General features: G+C 31.8%; 1 protein-coding gene and 1 long non-coding RNA gene across 2 annotated transcripts in view; one reads left to right on the forward strand and one right to left on the reverse strand.

Annotated features, from left to right (window-relative positions):
* The window catches only part of LOC139484868 (uncharacterized), a 109,870-nt gene extending 108,039 nt beyond the window's left edge, over positions 1–1,831 (reverse strand). Inside the window, exon 1 of the long non-coding RNA XR_011655181.1 lies at positions 1,709–1,831. This is a non-coding gene — a long non-coding RNA (uncharacterized lncRNA). The remainder of the gene's footprint in view (positions 1–1,708) is intronic.
* Positions 1,832–14,207: 12,376 nt separating this feature from the next.
* The window catches only part of LOC139522339 (uncharacterized), a 161,064-nt gene continuing 156,852 nt past the window's right edge, over positions 14,208–18,419 (forward strand). Inside the window, exon 1 of the mRNA XM_071315903.1 lies at positions 14,208–14,304. Within this exon, the coding sequence (XP_071172004.1) occupies positions 14,208–14,304 (97 nt within the window). The remainder of the gene's footprint in view (positions 14,305–18,419) is intronic.

Consider the following 18,419-nt stretch of genomic DNA (forward strand, 5'->3'; position numbering starts at 1 on the left):
TATTCATTTATGTTGTCTAGGTTTTAACAATGCAACATACAGTTCAGTATTTCGTCCCTGTTTAAATTGTCTTTAAGTACGTAGTTTATTACCGTTTTGGTGTCCACGGTCATTAAAAAGTTCGTTATACCATTCGTCATTGTCAAGAAGGTTGATCTTATCGGTTACAGTTTTCATAACGTATCTAGTATTCAAAGTAACATTGCTCACTTCATCGTTTACATTTAATAAATTTAAAGTTTTATTAACTTCAAAATTCCATCCTTTTTTTCATCCAATATCACCACGTGTCAATATGATAGATATCGACAGCTACTTTAATACACTTAAAATTAAATGGGTATCAAGATTAATGGAGTCAAAACATGAAAATTGGTTAATTATTCCGAGATTCTTTTTTGATAAATACGGAAAAAACTTCCTTATCTTCAAATGAATTTAGAACTTAAAAAATTAAAACCGCTTAAAATTACAACTGAATTACCAGAATTTTATCTGGATATTGTAAAATGCTGGATACGGAAAGGTGGAGGTCAAACTAAATCACCCACTAACTTTAGAGAAATACGCAAAGAAATTATATGGGGTAATAAAAACATAAAAATAAAAAATAAACCATTATTGATGCTAAATTAGATCAAAAGCAATATAATCTATATTAATGAAATAATTGACGAAAACGGTCAAATCAACGAAAAGACAATACTGCGTAAGTTAGAAATAAAACACAACTGGATAGCCGAACTATCAATACTAAAAAAAGCTATTCCAAAATGTTGGATAGATATCATGAAAACAAATAAATCTGTTAAAACCCGAGTTAGTATTAACGAAAAAATAATCAGAATGAATGAAACAGAAATAAATTTAGCAGATCTTGATAACAAAATCGTCTATCAATATTTTATAAAAAAACAAAATAGAATGGCAAAAAATATTAGGCGTAAAACCCTTACAAATTAGACACTCCTTGTCATTTACAAACAAAGAAATATACACTAAAAAACTTAAAGTTTATAAATGGAAATTATTTAGCTATATATTGCCGAACACAGAAAATCTTTTCAAATGGAAAATATCTAATACGTCAGAGTGTGCTTTATGCAAATGCACAGTCAATTATCAACAATTTTTTTTTTATCGATTGTGAATTTTTAAAAGACTTGTGGAACAAAATAACAGATAAAATGAAAAACATAAACTTCTGTAAAAAAATAAACTTAATAGATATAGTCTTCGGATATAAATAGGAGACCGACATTATAATGACATAAATCTAATTATAACGTTGATAGGTTTCTCAATTTACAAATTTTACACGTCGGAACAAAAAACAAAATTTGCCGACATATACAACATCTTCAAAAAAAGAATTTGAATTATATTTTGAAGTAAACAGATGTGTGAAAAAACGTAAAAGCAATCTAATTCGCAAATTTCAAAAATTTCTTTAAACTGTTAGATTATAAAATATGTAAACATAATATTCATATATAGTTTCGAAACATTACGTAAAAAATAATCACTCAAGTATCTTTAAAATGAAATACTACAAAGGCAAAATAAAAATTGACACCTCAGCGGCCGTAAAGAAAAACTCTTAAATTACACCTATTCTAAAACTTTAAATGAAAACACAATAAGGTACATATTATGGGGAAAGACAATAAATTCTTATTTCGATAACAATAAACATATAATATCTTACCTTTTGATAATAATCCAAAAGCGAAAAGATTAACACATGAACTATTATATTATCCTAAAATCATGTCAGGTTAGTTTACGATTATTTGATCACACTAAGACACATGCACGATTTTTCTAAATGAGCAATAAGTGTCAGGTAGATTGTATCTAATAATGAGGATGTAAAAGTAAAGGTCAAATACGGAACAAAATTACGTAATTATAAATGTGAATGATTTGCATTTATATATGCTTATATAATTTATATTGTATTTTTTTTCTATTTGTAATTGACTAGACAATTAGTTGGATTATATTATAATTTATAAATGTATGTTTTACAGACAAATTAAACTAACAAGTACTAACAAAATTTAATATATACTACTAACGGTTAACGAGGCCGGGATAAGGTACCGGTATTTGATGTATCCACTAACAAATGTGAAAGACTATTAATAAAACATGATTTGCCTTTAAAAAAAACCCAAAAAACAACGTAAAGAAGTAACATCAAACATTTAATCGGTATAATTCTTTGGGAAAATATACTGCTTCATATTTTCTTTACACAACAAACTCATTTCTTCTTTACGATGCTCTTAATTGACCGAGTACCAGGATGTCGTAGGTAACCTGTCGAAAAATAATATAAACCGGAGTCAAAAGTCGGAAATATGAAAATAGTCTATTTAAGGTAGATAGGGTGTCTTCCTCCATCTTGGATTTGGAAATACCCGAAAACAAGGTCTAGATCTTTAATAAAATGTGCAAATTTTTAGAGTAGTAGGTAACTCATGTGTAAGAACTTTCACTTCAATATAGAAAATGACATGTTTTATCATATTTATGGTTGCATTTTACAAAAGATAGAAAACTGGATTAATTTTTTTTCAACTTTGCCACATAAGGGGAGGCAACTCAAATGCAAGGGCAGATAATTCAGATTAAGGTAATTTTACAATAGAATGTGTTAGGAATTTACCTTTTTTATAATTTAGCAAGAAAATGGGTCCGGTAACCCCATTTTTTCTTTTTATTACCTGAAAGCATACTATTAAAGCTATCTTCTCATAAGTTATCTCAAAATTCTATGGTGTTGTTTACCCTTTTTTGCAGAAAATTGGGTTTTACATGCATAATCTTTACAAAATATGTCAATTTTCAACATCGTGTAGCGTGAAAATAAGCCCCGTGACCCATCCTTTTTATTACTTTTTTTTTAAAAGCATGATATAAACTTCATTTTGGCAAATTATTAAAAAAATCTATGGATTATAATTTAGACACCCCATCTACCTAAATGCATTTATCTTTTCTTCCTAATCGTTAATATAAATTGCGAATAAAGTTGGCGAATAATACAGTCCTGTTTTACACCGGAAAACACTTGGAACCAGGGGGTAAGCTCTCTAGTGACTCTTACTGCGCATCGAACATCCTCATATAGTGATTTAATAGCGTTTGAAAATTGTCCTCGTATCCCAATTGTTTGAAGTTTATGCCATAACAAATCACGTCTGACAGTGCATATATATGTAGCTTTCTAGTAATTTTCTTATCATTCAGAATAGAATACAGAGTAAAACATGTTCCTCGCAACTCCTTTCTCGGCGAAATCCATTTTGCTCGTCACAAAGCCATGCGTTTTCTTCTAGTCATTTTCGTAAACGGTTATTTAGAACGGTACAATATATCTTGCATGGTACAGATATAAGGGTAGTTTAGTGGGAACCTGTTGTCGTTCATTCCCGGTTTCGGAATAGGGTGCATAATGCCATTTGTTCACTGTTTTGGAACATGACCTAATCCAAAACACCCACTGATAATTCTGTATGACAATTCAACTGCGACCTCGTTTTTCAAGACTTCGGCGGGGATGTCATCAATTCCTGCGGCCTTTCTATTTTTGGTATGAACGATCGCCACTTTCACCTCTTCTCTGGTAATTCCTACGTTGAGATTTGTTACGTCTATCTGACCGTTAAAATGATCTTGATCGCATGAACCGGTTTGTGTAATTTCATTATTTATAAATAGCTTTTCAAAATCTTCTTTCCATTTGTTCAGTACACTATCTTGATCTGTACATCTGTACATCTGGAAAAGTTTTAAGGCATAGCATGCCCTAGATAAATAGAATTCAAATGCATTGTATGATTTAGAAAATTCATAACTTAACTGGATTTTGCCGTACACTTTTTTTCGTCCCTGCAGAAGATGATAAAATTAACAAACAGTTGAGTTTACCTTGATATGGTCCACTCATGTACACAGTTTAAATAACCAATTATTGTCAGGTATCTATTGTCCATCTCATGTCCATGTCAAGCAATACAGCTCACTTCAATTACCTGTGGGGAAGTTCTCAAACCTGTTTCCCAACTTAGTTTATTTTGGCACCTTCTGGAGGAATGAAAAAAAGTGCACGGCAAAATCCTGGTAAGTTTTTATTTTTTCTAAATCATAAAACATATTTGAAATTTATTTATCTAGGGCATGCTATGCCTTAATTTTTTTACAGATGCGCAGGTTTGTCTGTACTCAGAGTAAATTTTGAGGTGAAAATACGGCCATTTTAGCCATAGGGTCCACATGAACCTTAATGTTACCATTTTCATCTATAAACGCCCACGGAATGTTTGGTTTTCGCTCGTTCACTATACCGATTTTCCCTATTGTTTTCCAGAAATCTGTTTTCTTAGACGCATCGAGTGATTGTTCGAGTTTAATTTGTTGTTCTTTTATATATTTCGGCTTGTGTTTTCGATTTAGTCTGTCAAATATTGTACGTGCTTCCTGAAAGTCTGATTTATATTTACGTTTCGTATTATTAGGACCTTGACACTTTAATCATCTTTTTTCGGATTCACACACTTTCTTCCATTGTTCAGTTAATTCATTATTCCAATATGGTTTAAACAGAGACTTTTTACGTTTATTAATGCCATTTTAAACATGATCTTTGGTAATTTGTTGTTCATTTCTTTATGCACTAAAGTTTGAAATTCATCATAAGCAGACTGTACATTTTCCGTTACACGCAATAAATTTTCTATTGAATTCTCTCAATTGTTTCGTTTATTCCGTGTGATAGTTCTGGGTCGTTTAGGAAGTCACGTGGAACGTTTGACAGTTTAAATTTCCAATTTGAATTACTATTGTTTTGATCATCTGTATTGATTAAATTTTCAGACTTTAATGCAACTTCACAGACAAGTATTGAATGATCGGGAATTTTGTCTGGAACATAATTAATATTGTTTATTACACCTGACATAGCTATAATCTTAAAATCACGGATATAATCCAGCTCCTCATAATAAACTCACATATAATCAACAACTGATCGACCTAAAGGTGAAATGTACGTAAATTCGTGATCATTAAAACGGCCGTTCAAAATGGCAAATTTACATTACACAAAAAGTTTATGAATTTGTCACCTTGACGGTTTTCAGAAAAATCTACAATATTTCTAGGCCTAACAATATCAACTCCTGCCACATAATCGCTATTTGGCCATCATGTGCATTTAGATCTCCACAAATCATAACTCTTCCTATTTTTGATAAATATAAAGTATAAGTCCGAATCTAGCGCTCTACATGATTCCGCTGGTGGTATATAACATAAAGCTAATACTAATGTAAAATTTGATAATTTTGATTTAAATTTCAACCACATTAATCCTTCAAATTCAGAATCAATCAAATCCACATTGAATGAATCAAGGATATTATTTTCTTACTAAAATACCAACACCGGCATATCCGCGTGTTGCATGTTTGTGAAAGGTGGTCCTGATAGAGCTTTCTTACAAATTGACGAAGGGTACGAACGAACGTGAAGGGAGCACGTATTTCATTTCCACAATAACTGTTAAAAGAGTCTTTGTTTTATCCAGTAAAACAGCATTCTTTTCTAAATCAAGTTTATTTTTCAAAAAATAATAACATCGCAAATAATACACGATTTTAATATAATCAAACAAAGAAAAATAGTGTCAAATACACGTACGTCCGATACGTTACTTACGTAAACCATGAGTACACACATTTCCGCGGGAAATTAAGCACGAGTTTCACGATTAACTTTTCAATGGCATTTTTGAAGTACGTGAGTCTAAATTTAACGACAAGATTCACATTTATTTTATTTTTTATAGTACACTTTCAGCAAATTGTCAAAGTGGAATATCGAGATTTGATAAAAAAAAAAAAAATGATGCTACAATGTTTTTAAAAACGGTAATGTTGAATAAATCTAGAAAAACAGATTTTGTATATTAAGAAAATAAATCTACAATTTTACACCATATACACTGTGGATTTTATAATGACGATTTAATAGTACACATGTTTGGAAGATAGACGCGAAGTTATCACTTATCGTCCAGTGGCTAATATTTGATGAATGTTCAGGACTATAGGCAAAACGCAATTATACGCTAAAATATTCGTTCCATTGCTCCGGTATATCATATATATACATTAAGGGGGGAGGGGGCCAATGAATATTACCAGAGAAGAGGCGATGATTCAAAACATTGTAATATTGAAGAGTAGGGGAGGGGTCGGTTTTTATTCTTTTATGGGCATTTATTTTCGTCTGACTACTAGATATATTTAGGATATTTTGTATTGTTATCTCCTCCGACCTGGTGGTATCATACGTACGTCCCGAAATCCTAAATATATCGGAAAAGTGCAATTTAATAAGTGTCGTTGCATGTAGGATAATTGTCCGAAGTTCCACGACTATTATTTAAATATGTCAAAATAAAGGATCCCTTAAACGAGTCTTACGTATGATTCGTCAAGCATACGTACCTTTCGTTAATTTGTAAGAAAGCTCTATTATGTCCATAAAACGTGTATCCTTCAACACGCAAAAATGTTTCTGTTAAAGCTAGAACATCACATTGAAAATACTCAAGAATACACTTTCTAAATATTGCTTGATCGTAAGGTTTTACAGACCAATTCCATGCACCTAGCCGCAAAATTCCCTATTCATTTTTTATCAGACGATTTCCGGGAAATCTATTACTGTTTTTCGTACCAATTTCTTTAAACACGGTTCGTACTGTAGCTTGAAAATTTCTGGTTTCTATTGGTGAATCATTTTCTATGTAAACATCCTTGCACTTTCTATTGCTTCTCAAGTTTCGTTTGTTTTTCATAATTTCTCTTTTATTTTCATAACTCTCAACCTCTACTACATGTATAACCACCCCTGCTTTTTCATTTTTACTGTTGCTCTCTTTTCTTTCTACAGATTTTAATGTGATGTTAGACAAGACAAGACCATCTTTTTAAAGGGCTTGAACTTTGTGTGCAGTTATATATGTATTGCGAGTTTCATTTTCGTCGAATTCTAAGTTCTTAATAACCAATTTGTTTTTACGTGATTCAGACGATTAATTATCAACTTTAGACTCAGCAATTGTTTTCTCTAATGTATCGATCTTTGACTGCATATGCCGAATATTCGTTTTCACTTCTTGTTTAACTTCGTCTATCTTTTCTTTTAGTTTGTTTAATATCAATCATAATTGAAATTTTCTCTGATAAATTTTCAGATACTTTTTCCTCAAAGTTTGTCTCAAGATCGTCAATTCTCTTTTCTAGTTTCTAACAAACGTTGTTTAGATTTGATGATAACTGTAATAATAAAGATTCTAGTCGATCTGGTAAGGGGGTCGAAGGTGCGCTCGACTTGTTTACATTTTCATTAACACTTTGTCTGATTTTTTATGTTCAAATGCTGTTTGCGGTGTGATGGACAGATGAAACACTATATCCCTTCCCCTCTTCGTTTGACAAAAGATATAAAAATCTTAAAGCAAACAAATGTCAAATTATTCCACTTAGTAAAGGTTGAGAAATCCTTGACAATGTTTTCATTTTTGTTCGGTTTAGTGAAATTTAAAAGTATCAACAAACCAGACTTGGGGTCAATTACATTTGAATGTAATTAATTAAATTACACATTACATTGCAAAAATTATCAATTACATTAATTACACATAACATAGTTTTTGAAATGTAATTAATTAAATTACACATTACATATATAATAAATTTTTTAAACAATATATATCATGTATATATAACATGTGTAAAATATGCATGTAAGCTTACAACACAGTTGTTGATGCGGCAGGTATTGCTAGGGCATAAGATGTGTTGATAGAAGAGGGAATGTCTTCCTTTTAAACTTGCAAATACATTTAGGGGTATTTTGACAGCTCAGAAATGAAACCATTAAAGTAAACATAATATAAATAAATAATTTATAAATTAATTTAAATCTTTACTCTGTTTTTTTCCTTACAATAATTCAAAAGTATGCTTGTCACTAGATTGAAAATATTTTTTAGTTCAAACAATGTATAATGTCTAAATATGGGCGTATGACATTTGCGCCGATTTTAGAATTTTTTGTTCTTTCATTTGCGCCGATTTTTTTATTTGGTCCTAACTAGATTTACAGGTAAGTTAATACTTGCATAAGTACTATATAAAATAAATAATTATTTTATTATAGTGTCACATATTGATTGACAATTATTACAAATCACAGTATTCAATAAAACAATCAATACCCAGTCATAAATTTGACTTATGAGACACTTGACACATGTTATATACATATTAATATAGTTTCACGGTAAAATTCATAAAATTATCATCAAAAAAGTTAAAACATGTTTATGCATTTAAAAGCATATATACTTGAGCAAAAAAAAAAAAAAAATCTAAAATGAATGCTGGTTAAAAAGTATGGAAAAAAGTAAAAAAGAATAAAATATATATTCTAAGTTATAAAATAATTTTATCTAAAAATTAACAATTTGCATATTTAATTATATTATCATAAATTAATCGCAGTGACTTTAAAATCATAAAATAGACTTTTGCAACTAGTATGTTATTAGTAATAATTAAGAAAATAATTTTCATCTCATAAAACTCTTGTGTAAACATTTGCTTAAACATTTTTGAATATCAGATCATTTCATATAAGAATTGAATGCTTCTTTTTGTAACTTTATTGAGGTGTAAAAGCGTTGACCGAAGTACATTTTTATGAAGCGCGGAAGCGCTTTATTCTAAAAATGTGCACACGGTCAACGCTTTTACAACCCTATGAAGTTACAAAAAGAAGCATTCAATACTTATAATTACATTTTTTAGCTAGGATCATGAAAACACGATTTACATCAAGTTTTTATTTAATTTACCTGTGCACTTTATTATGGGACCTCGTGTCATCATGAATGGTAAGTTTTATTGTGTGATACAACTGTTTAAGGAATAACAAGTGATGTGCAGTTAGCCAATCAGAATAGCGTATCATAATGAGACATACATCTAATGTAATTATTATTTCAACAAGTTTGACATCATCATTTAACATTTAGAAATTGTCAATATATTTTGAACATTCGAACAACAATTCAAACCTAATGTCATCATATAAGGAACATTTTAAAAGAATTTTTTTTTCAGATTCAACACCATTTAGGGAACAAAATTTACAAAGTCTATTTTCTAGTGCTGTAGGCGGCCTGGTGTACCTGCCGGTCTCGATGGCTAACGGGAGCGAGCCGGCGCAGAACAAGGCTAGAGTACGTCTGTACGAGCGTGGTATAATTTGGAGAACGTATGTCTCGGCAAAATTGTTAGTTTTGAATAACCTGTACGTTCGAAGTTTGTTGCCATTTTGATGTCCGCGATCATTGAATAGTTCACTTTGCCATTCGGTATTATCTAAAACCTTTATTTTGTCCGTCACGTACTTCATAACTGTTTTCGTAGATAATGATAGATCGTTTACAGTGTTTCGAATGTTTAATAACTCGGTATATTTATCCACATCGCGGCACCAACCTTTGCGTCATCTTGAGGCCCACTTCCATATTTTGAACACGTTCTGATTTTCGTCTGTTCTTCTTATTTTACACAAAAGTCTTGTTCATGATATACGCTGCTTATTTAAACATGAAATTCACCCCATGTCGCCCCGACTTGCGATATTGGACGTGTTTTTTCCTACAGTTTAAAAGAATTTACATGCTTTGTTTTGAACTGTATTAATCGACATTAATTGATTTAGTTCCCCACACTGCACTTCCATACATTAGAATTAGGTCCACCATATAAAGTTTAGTATATAAACTATGTGACATTCCACCAGATGATGCAAATTTACCAAAAAGAGCTCCTAAAGCTCGACTAGCGGACTTCGCGAGTTTTTTTACTGTTTTTGATAAAAGTCAAATGCTCGTCTAGCCACATCCCAAGATACTTATATGAGTCAATGCAATTAATACTATTTGCATCACATTCAAAATTACATCTGGTAACGTTAAATGACTGTGGGCGGAAATGTACAACTTTAGTTTTATCTGCGTTAATGGATAACTTCTAATTAGAACACCAGTCTGTCAACACATCCAACATATTTGTAGACTGTCTTCGTTGGGCGCAATTAAGGCAATGTCATCCGCGTACAACAATATGCTTAACATAGTTTCATTTATAGTTTCAATATATATACCGCGAAGAGCGTAGGCTTGTTTTACTCCGGACGTCACACTGAACCAAGGGGTTAACTCATTATTCACACGTACAGTACATTGAACATCTTCATAAAGCGATTTGATTGCACCAAGAAACTTCCCACGTACACCAATAAGTTGAAGTTTATACCAAAGTAAATCCTTTTTGACCATATCGAAGGCTTTTCTCATATCGACAAAACACACAGGTTGATTTCCTGGCAATTTTTAGGTCATTTAAAATTGAATAAAGTGAAAATAAATGTTCCTCGCAACTGCGACCTTTTCTGAATCCGTTTTGTTCAGCGCACAAGCAATCATTAACCTCTAACCATTTACTTAGTCGAAAATTCAGAACAGAACAGTAAATTTTACAAGGCACCGAGATTAAAGTTATACCTTGATAGTTCATAGGGCATCTATTATCCGTGGAACCCTGTTTCAAAATTGGATCTATAATTCCACTTGTCCACTGACTGGGCAACACGGCCAAGTTCGAAACACCCACTAATTATTTGGTATAAAAGTTCTATCGCCACTTCATTTTTCAAAACCTCGGCAGGTATATCATCAATTCCATCAGTCTTCCGATTTTTTGCCTGAGTAACGGCTAACAGAATTTCATCTCAGGTAATTACGCCATTTAAAGAATCAACATCTATGTTAGAATTGAAATCCGTTTCATCAAGATTGTTGTTATTCTCACTATTGTTCGTAAACAAGGCTTGAAACTCATCTTTCCATTTGTTTAAAACACTGTTCTTATCGTTTTTTACATTTCCTGTATCGTCAATAATGGCCCACGGAACGTGTGGTTTTCGTTCATTCGCTATTTTGGTCTTTCCTATCGATTTCCAAAATTCACTTTGGCTACACGCATTCAGTTGGTTTTCAAGTTTTTGTTGTTCCTGGTACACATACTTCCTTTTATATTTCTGATTTAGCCTATCGAATTGTTTTCTAACGCTACATAACTCTTCTTTAAGTTTACGTTTGATTGTCTTTGATCCTTGAAATTTTAACCACTTTTTTTCTGATTCACAGACTTTGTTCCATCGTAGAGAAAGATTATCATTCCAATAAGGTTTATATAAGGATTTCCATTTGTAAAATTCAAAACTGGCAATTTATTTTCATTTCACTATGAATTAAAAGTTGAAATTCATTATACGCCGTTTGTACGTTTTGCGTGATTTGTATAGAGTTTTTAATTCTGATGATAGTTTCGTTAACTTTTTCGATAATTCCTATGTTTTTCAAAAAATCGTTCGGAACATTTGTCAATTTAAATTTGCGATTTTGGACTTTCGGATCACTTTTTAAAACATCTATGTTCTGCGTTTTAGGTCCTTCAGGAATAATGACATCACAGACCAGTAATGAATGGTCTGGAATTTTATCCGGCATATAATTTATTGCATTTATTACAATTGACATTGAAACTATTTTAAAATATTTTATATACTCCATTTCCTCCAGGGTTTCCGCTGGCGAAAAAATAATAATTGTGGCGATAAAAATTCGTCATTTGCGAAAGAATTTGGCGAAAGAAATATATAAACCGATTTATTTTCCTCCATCTTGTTTATTTACTTTTTTCGAGTTTCTCGGACTTTACCCGATCATATATACTCGGAATTCACCTTGGCCGCATTAAGATTTAGACAGAAAATCAATAATCAGCTGATTGCATTTTATAGCTATCGACAACAAAGGACTAATTAATAAAGGTGTTGATTGAATTGTTTCACAAAATGATATGGTCAAATGGCTTTCGCTATAAATGTCACTTACAGAATTTATTTACATCTTTGCGACGCACGTGTTTGAAGTAAACTTTTGACATCTCTCCCTTTAAAGATAGTTTTGAAAAGAAAGCTGTTGTGACGAAAATTGTTCAAAAGCAAGAAAAATCTCCGATTTAAAACTTTAATTCTTTTATCCTTTGACTTTAATAAAGTCGTTTGAGTGACACATGCACGTGTTCAAGCATAGTTGTACGTCTCAACTTTTTCATTTACGATGGTCAAGAAAAGAAAACTGTCGTTATGAAAAAATCTATCCAAAAGGCTGGGAACAACCCCTCGAATGAGAGTAACCCTTCAATGTAATGACTACACATGAAATGAGGGATCAATTTCATGTGATAAAAGCTTTTGTTTTGTTGTAAAAATTACTTCTTAGTACAAATTTAAAGGGCACAACAGGTAAAATCTAATTGTTACTTGGCGAAAAAAATAATAAAGTGGCGAAATATATATTGTTTTGGCGAAAGAGGTGGCGAAAAAAATAATTGACCCAGGGGAAACCCTGATTTCCTCATAAGGAACGCACATATAATCTACAACCAATTTGCCAGACGTTGAAATACAAGTAAATTCATGATCATGAAAACGTCCATTTAGCATAGCAAAATTCATATCACTTAAAAAATTAATAAATATATCTCCTTGGTGATTTTCACTAAAATCGACAATATTTCGTGGTTTCACATTATCCACCCCCTCAACATAATCTGTATTTTGTCCTACACGTGAATTTAAATCGCCACAAATTATATTTTTTCCTAATTTCTGGTAACTATAAACTTGTTGAAGCAAATTTTGAAAATATAAATCTGAATCCATAGCTCTGCTTGAATCAGCTGGAGGTAAATAACACACTGCTACGATAACCGATATATCGGTATATTTTGTTTTAAATTTAATCCACTGTATTCCATCTATTTCAATATCTAATATGTCAACATCGTAAAAGTTAAAAATTTCATTTTTCACAAGTAAACCTACTCCTGCAGACCCTCTGGTAGCATTTCTATGTAAAAATTTCCTGTTATGACCGAAGAATGTGTATCCGGGGATGTTTAATCTTTCGTCACCGCGAAAATTGTTTCTGTTAGCGCAAGAACGTCGCACTGAGAATAATCCAATACACCTTTTCTGAATTGCGAGTTATTGTTGATCTTTACTGACCACCCCCTGCAGGTTCAGACCCCAAGCCGCAATACATCCTAGTTCTTTTTTATAAGTCGGTTACCCGAAAATCTGTAACTTTTCTCACTACCGATTTCTTTCGGTACAGTCCGGACGCTTGCTTGAAAGTTACGTGTTTCTTGGGGTAAATCGTTCTCAATGTAGACTTTGCTATATTTAGTGATATTTCTTAGACTTTTCTTGTTTTTCATAATTTCTTTTTTATTGTCAAAATCGACCACTTCTACAATAACCAGCCCAGGGGCACGATCTTTACTTGCCTTCCTTGTAACCGATTTCAACACAACATTTAACAACGCCAGCCCGTCTTTCAACATAGCCTGTTTTTTCGTGTATAATTTTCTTTGGTACTGTTAACATCTGCCAAAGACTTCTATAAACCGTCAATTCTGGCCTGTATAGCATTCATGTCAGATTTTACTTCTGTTCTAACCTCATCTAACTTTTCCTTTATTCTGTGGTCGATCATACCAGAAATTTTTTCTGACAGTTTTTCTCACACTCTGTCTTTGAAGTTTGTTTCTAACTCATCAAGTCTTTTTTCTAGTTTTTCACTAACCCTATTTATATTTTATGATAGTTGACTACTAAGTTGTAATATTAGCGATTCGAGTCTATCCGTTTGGGTGGAATTAATGGGTGCACTCGACATGTTACTTTGATGTTGTTGTCTAAATTTCTTATGTTCATATGCGTCTGATGCATTAATGTTCTGATAATTGTCTTTTTCTAAAATGTTGTTGAATATAATCATTACTTACAGTCGCCATTGGTCAAATCTGGTTATAAATTTTGTTCACTTGAGTTTAATAAATAAGTTAATTTTGATTTCACACTAAAACGAGCAGAGGAGTCAATTCGTTAATCATCGACAGTCATAAAATCGTGAAAAACTAGAGTCACCACGGATTCAGCTGATGGTCTGTCTACTGTCAACCCACAGAACGAGCATAGCAATGTGGCAGATGATCAAAAGACAGAGGATAAAGAACTATGGGTACGGTCAAGGAAAAATTCTGGAGATGTATCTAGTAGGCCTACTTTCACCTCCTCGTGAGCAGGGAACAACAGTTATATTCATGTTATGATTGACAATTCATAATATTTGTACAACTGCCTAACGGAAGAGGTCTATAATGATAAATGAGAAAAATAACATGACTTGGATATTGAGCTGTCTCATTAGCACTCATACCACATCTTCTTATATCTATTCACCTGTAATTTACCTGTAAAAATATCAGCGCAAATAAAAAAAATCGGCGCAATTGAAAGAAAAAATCGACGCAAATGAAATGCAAATCGGCGCTTTTTTGCTAATTAGATAACATACATGTAATAGTGGCCTTGTCCCTAGGCTGTTTTATCACACATTTTAATCTAATTAATTGCCACATGTTTTTACAGCTGATAAATTTTATCTTATAATCCTTTTGTGTATACTAATTTGACAAAATGATTATGTGCAGTGATTTTTAAAATTCTAAATGAACTGTCTAAGAAAGATTTACAAATTTGTTTAACCATACATGCATCATGTACATGTATTGGTGTAGGTATATGTTCCGGACCATATGAATATTTGGACCATACGCGTATGGTCATGACCATATGCGTATACTCATATGGTCCGACCGTACACGTATTGTCGGACCATATGAGTACATATACTCGTTTTGTTATTAACGGGCCGGACCATATGAGTATTTGGACCATATAGGTATTTTTTCAAATATGCATTAGAAACGTTTCAATTATAAAATAACTTTATCTTAAAAAAACAATGATGGTTACTTAGAAATGTAGTAATTTTATAATTCAAAGGCTACTGAAAAATTAAATATAGATGCCACAATCATTTGACCTTAGTTTTCATCGCTCATTCACGGTATTCTTGCATGTATGCTTAGGGTGACGTTATACCTCCACATGGTACCAAAGACTTTCTGCATTTGCATGTCATGGTTGTGGACGTTCCTTTTCAGTTACACCTTTTGCTTGTGAATGAAAAGATAGCCTTCTTTGCAACTGTGTGCAGTAAAACCGTGGTCTCGGGCCATTCCGATCTGTCTACGGTGTTTTTAAGAGTTTGACTGTCCCTTTGGTATCTTTCGTCCCTCTTTTTAAGCTCTGAATCTCTAATATCTTAACATGACTGCAGTACACCATATTGACATGACTACATAAATAAAATATACAACGGTTCTTTACACAATAAACGTGGCAAATCACAAGACGCCCTGTCAACCGCCGGTATACGTAAAGTAACAAAACTTCCTTTTACAAAATGTGCATTTGATTTTGACATCTGCTTCTTGTAAAAAAATATGTACTGTGAATAAGTAAGTAAAATAATTATGTGAAACTGTTTATTTTTTTATCAAGTTAAACTTTTTTTATTATAAATATAATAAAATGACCTTTTATTGAGTTTTAAATGACGTGACAACTGGAAGGGTCATACCTTATGAAGAGTTTAAAAGTATTTAAAGTACACGTGCTAATTACCCCGACCATACGCGTATGGTCAAACCATACGAGTATATACCCATATGGTCATGACCATATGCGTATGGTCCAAATACTCGTATGGTCCGGAACATATATACATGTTATCAATCTTATTTAGATAAAGATCTTTCTTAAAACCTGAACAACACCAATATATGATTCTCACAATTTTTTTTAAGTTATAAGACTATTTAGTATTTAGCAAATATTTATGTATGTCAAATAAAGAATATTTATAATACGACATTTTCCTATCATTTACACCATAAAAGTATCAAAGAGCATAACATGCTTTTTTCATTGTAATTAATTGAATTACCATTGCATATAATTAAAAAAAATGCTCAATCACACATCACATTCAATTACTTGGAAAATTGTAATGCTTTACACTTAATTACCATTACATTTTCATTTACCACATTCCTACGACAAACAGTCATAAAAATAGGAATGTAGTTTTGTATTATATTTAACGATGAATTCTGTTCAAACCGATGCAAAGAGTTAACTTGAACTTACTACCAGTTATGAGAAATGTTGATGAAGGACAACAATTAAAACGTTCCATATTTGGGTTTTACCATGTATTAATATAGATATTGTCTCACGTACATTTACTCCATAGCCCTTCATATTTTCATTGGGTACAACTAAAAATTAGAAAGCTTCAGCCAGTATAGCAAATTATCCCCTCGTAACAACTGACAAATCCTTTTTCAATCTGTTTGGTTGCAGTAAAATTGCACAGTATTAATATTTGAGAGGTTTTAAAATCACAGTTACTGAAACATGCTACCTATAAAAACTCCCGAGGTCGTTTACGTTGAAAGTATAGATATCTTTATTATGATTATTTTCTAAATGATGAATTTTTTTATATAATAATCAAAATTGAATATAAATTAACTATTTTGAGAAAATAACGCAAACTAAAAATCCTTTCCCATGTTCGACGACCAGTTTTTGATAGAACATGGTACCTTATTTACATTTCTAAAAATAACCTGGTTCGGGAAATCACCAAATACGGGTCACACATTCTGTTCATAATAAAACAATGAGCATTCAATGTTATAAATATTTGGCATCTTCTTCTCATACATTTTTTTTTTATTTCAATTACCTCAAATCTTTAATTTTCATATACCGCAGAAAATTATAATGTAGATCCGCAGAAACTCGTGCAACAATCTCAAACCTATATCATATAATGGACCGGCCCATAATAACACAAATGTAAAACTAGCATGGCAATCAATCTCAACACATGATATGCATGATATATTAACAAAATTTAGAAAATACAAAATATACAAAAAATATATACCTCCACTCGCCCTTGACACGGTTAGTATAGCATCCGGCTAGGATCGTGGTTTATCGAGTGATTTAAATGTGGGTTTTTTTCGAGTGTGACCACATTTTTTTCTAGTGTATATGAACAAACAACTTTTTCTAACAAGACGTGCTATAGACGCGTTTGAGTTTAATATACAAGATTATACAATGTCTTTTAAAGTAAAAATTAGCCTTAAAATACAGAATAAAGCAATTTTTATACACATAAAAAAGCAAATGTCGAAGGAAATGCATACATGGAATCTATATATCCTTAGAAATACAGACACTTTACAAAAATTCTTGTTGTTTCATTGACAACGACGTTTTGAGAATAAATTCATTTTTTTATGTTCGGGTTTTTTTTTGAGTGATTATACAAATTTCCTTTTGCTGGAAATGTTATATTATGTGTCAGTGTAGTTACGTTTAAAGACAATAAACACAGGTCCTTTTAAGTACTTTTCAAGGCATGAAACCAATACATTCGTCAGTTTGATAATGGTGTACTAACACTAACATGTTATAAACAGTATCGTTTATTTGTATATATACTAGTTTTGTTGTTTGTAATATCGTATAAATTATATGTACAGTATAATGATATAATTGTGATGTCGGCAATATAATGTAAGCGTAGATAATTTGGATTGAAACGTACATATAGTTTGTGTGTAACGCTGATGAAGTTTTCATTTCATTGTTAATTATTTATGAAATTTAATTCAAATGTTATTGTCGATGGGATAAGAAATGGAGCTGAATAAGTGTGTGTGTGAGTTTGTATGTGGTTTTAAAAAATATTCATGTATTGTGTGTGGGGTGGGGGTGGGGTGGAGCAGGCCTCCTTCAGCAGAATATGTTTTATTACATAGCATTTTTCTGATTCCTCACCACTGTCCAGTAGGTGTCTTACTCCGGTGTTCACCACACATAAATATTAATTAACAATAGAACTGTTTTTTTAGTCATGAATATAAGAGATTACTATTAGTATTCACTACAAGTTGTTTAACTAATTCATATGTTTTGGTGATTTATTGGGAATACATGACATTGTTCTCAACTTATTTACAGCTATAAACAAGAAACGTAAATTTTTTAGTCAAGTATATCTTTTTTCTTATTCAAATTTTCATTAAAATAACCCCGTAAAATCACTAGTTCGGTGATTATGAACGCCATATTAAACTCCCAATTTATACAAGAAACTAAAATTAAAAATAATACAAGACTAACAAAGGTTAGAGGCTCCTGACTTGGGACAGGCGCAAAAATGCGGAGGGCTTAAACATGTTTATGAGATCTCAACCCTC

This window comes from Mytilus edulis, chromosome 1 (genome assembly GCF_963676685.1).
Source record: "Mytilus edulis chromosome 1, xbMytEdul2.2, whole genome shotgun sequence".
NCBI lineage: Eukaryota > Metazoa > Mollusca > Bivalvia > Mytilida > Mytilidae > Mytilus > Mytilus edulis.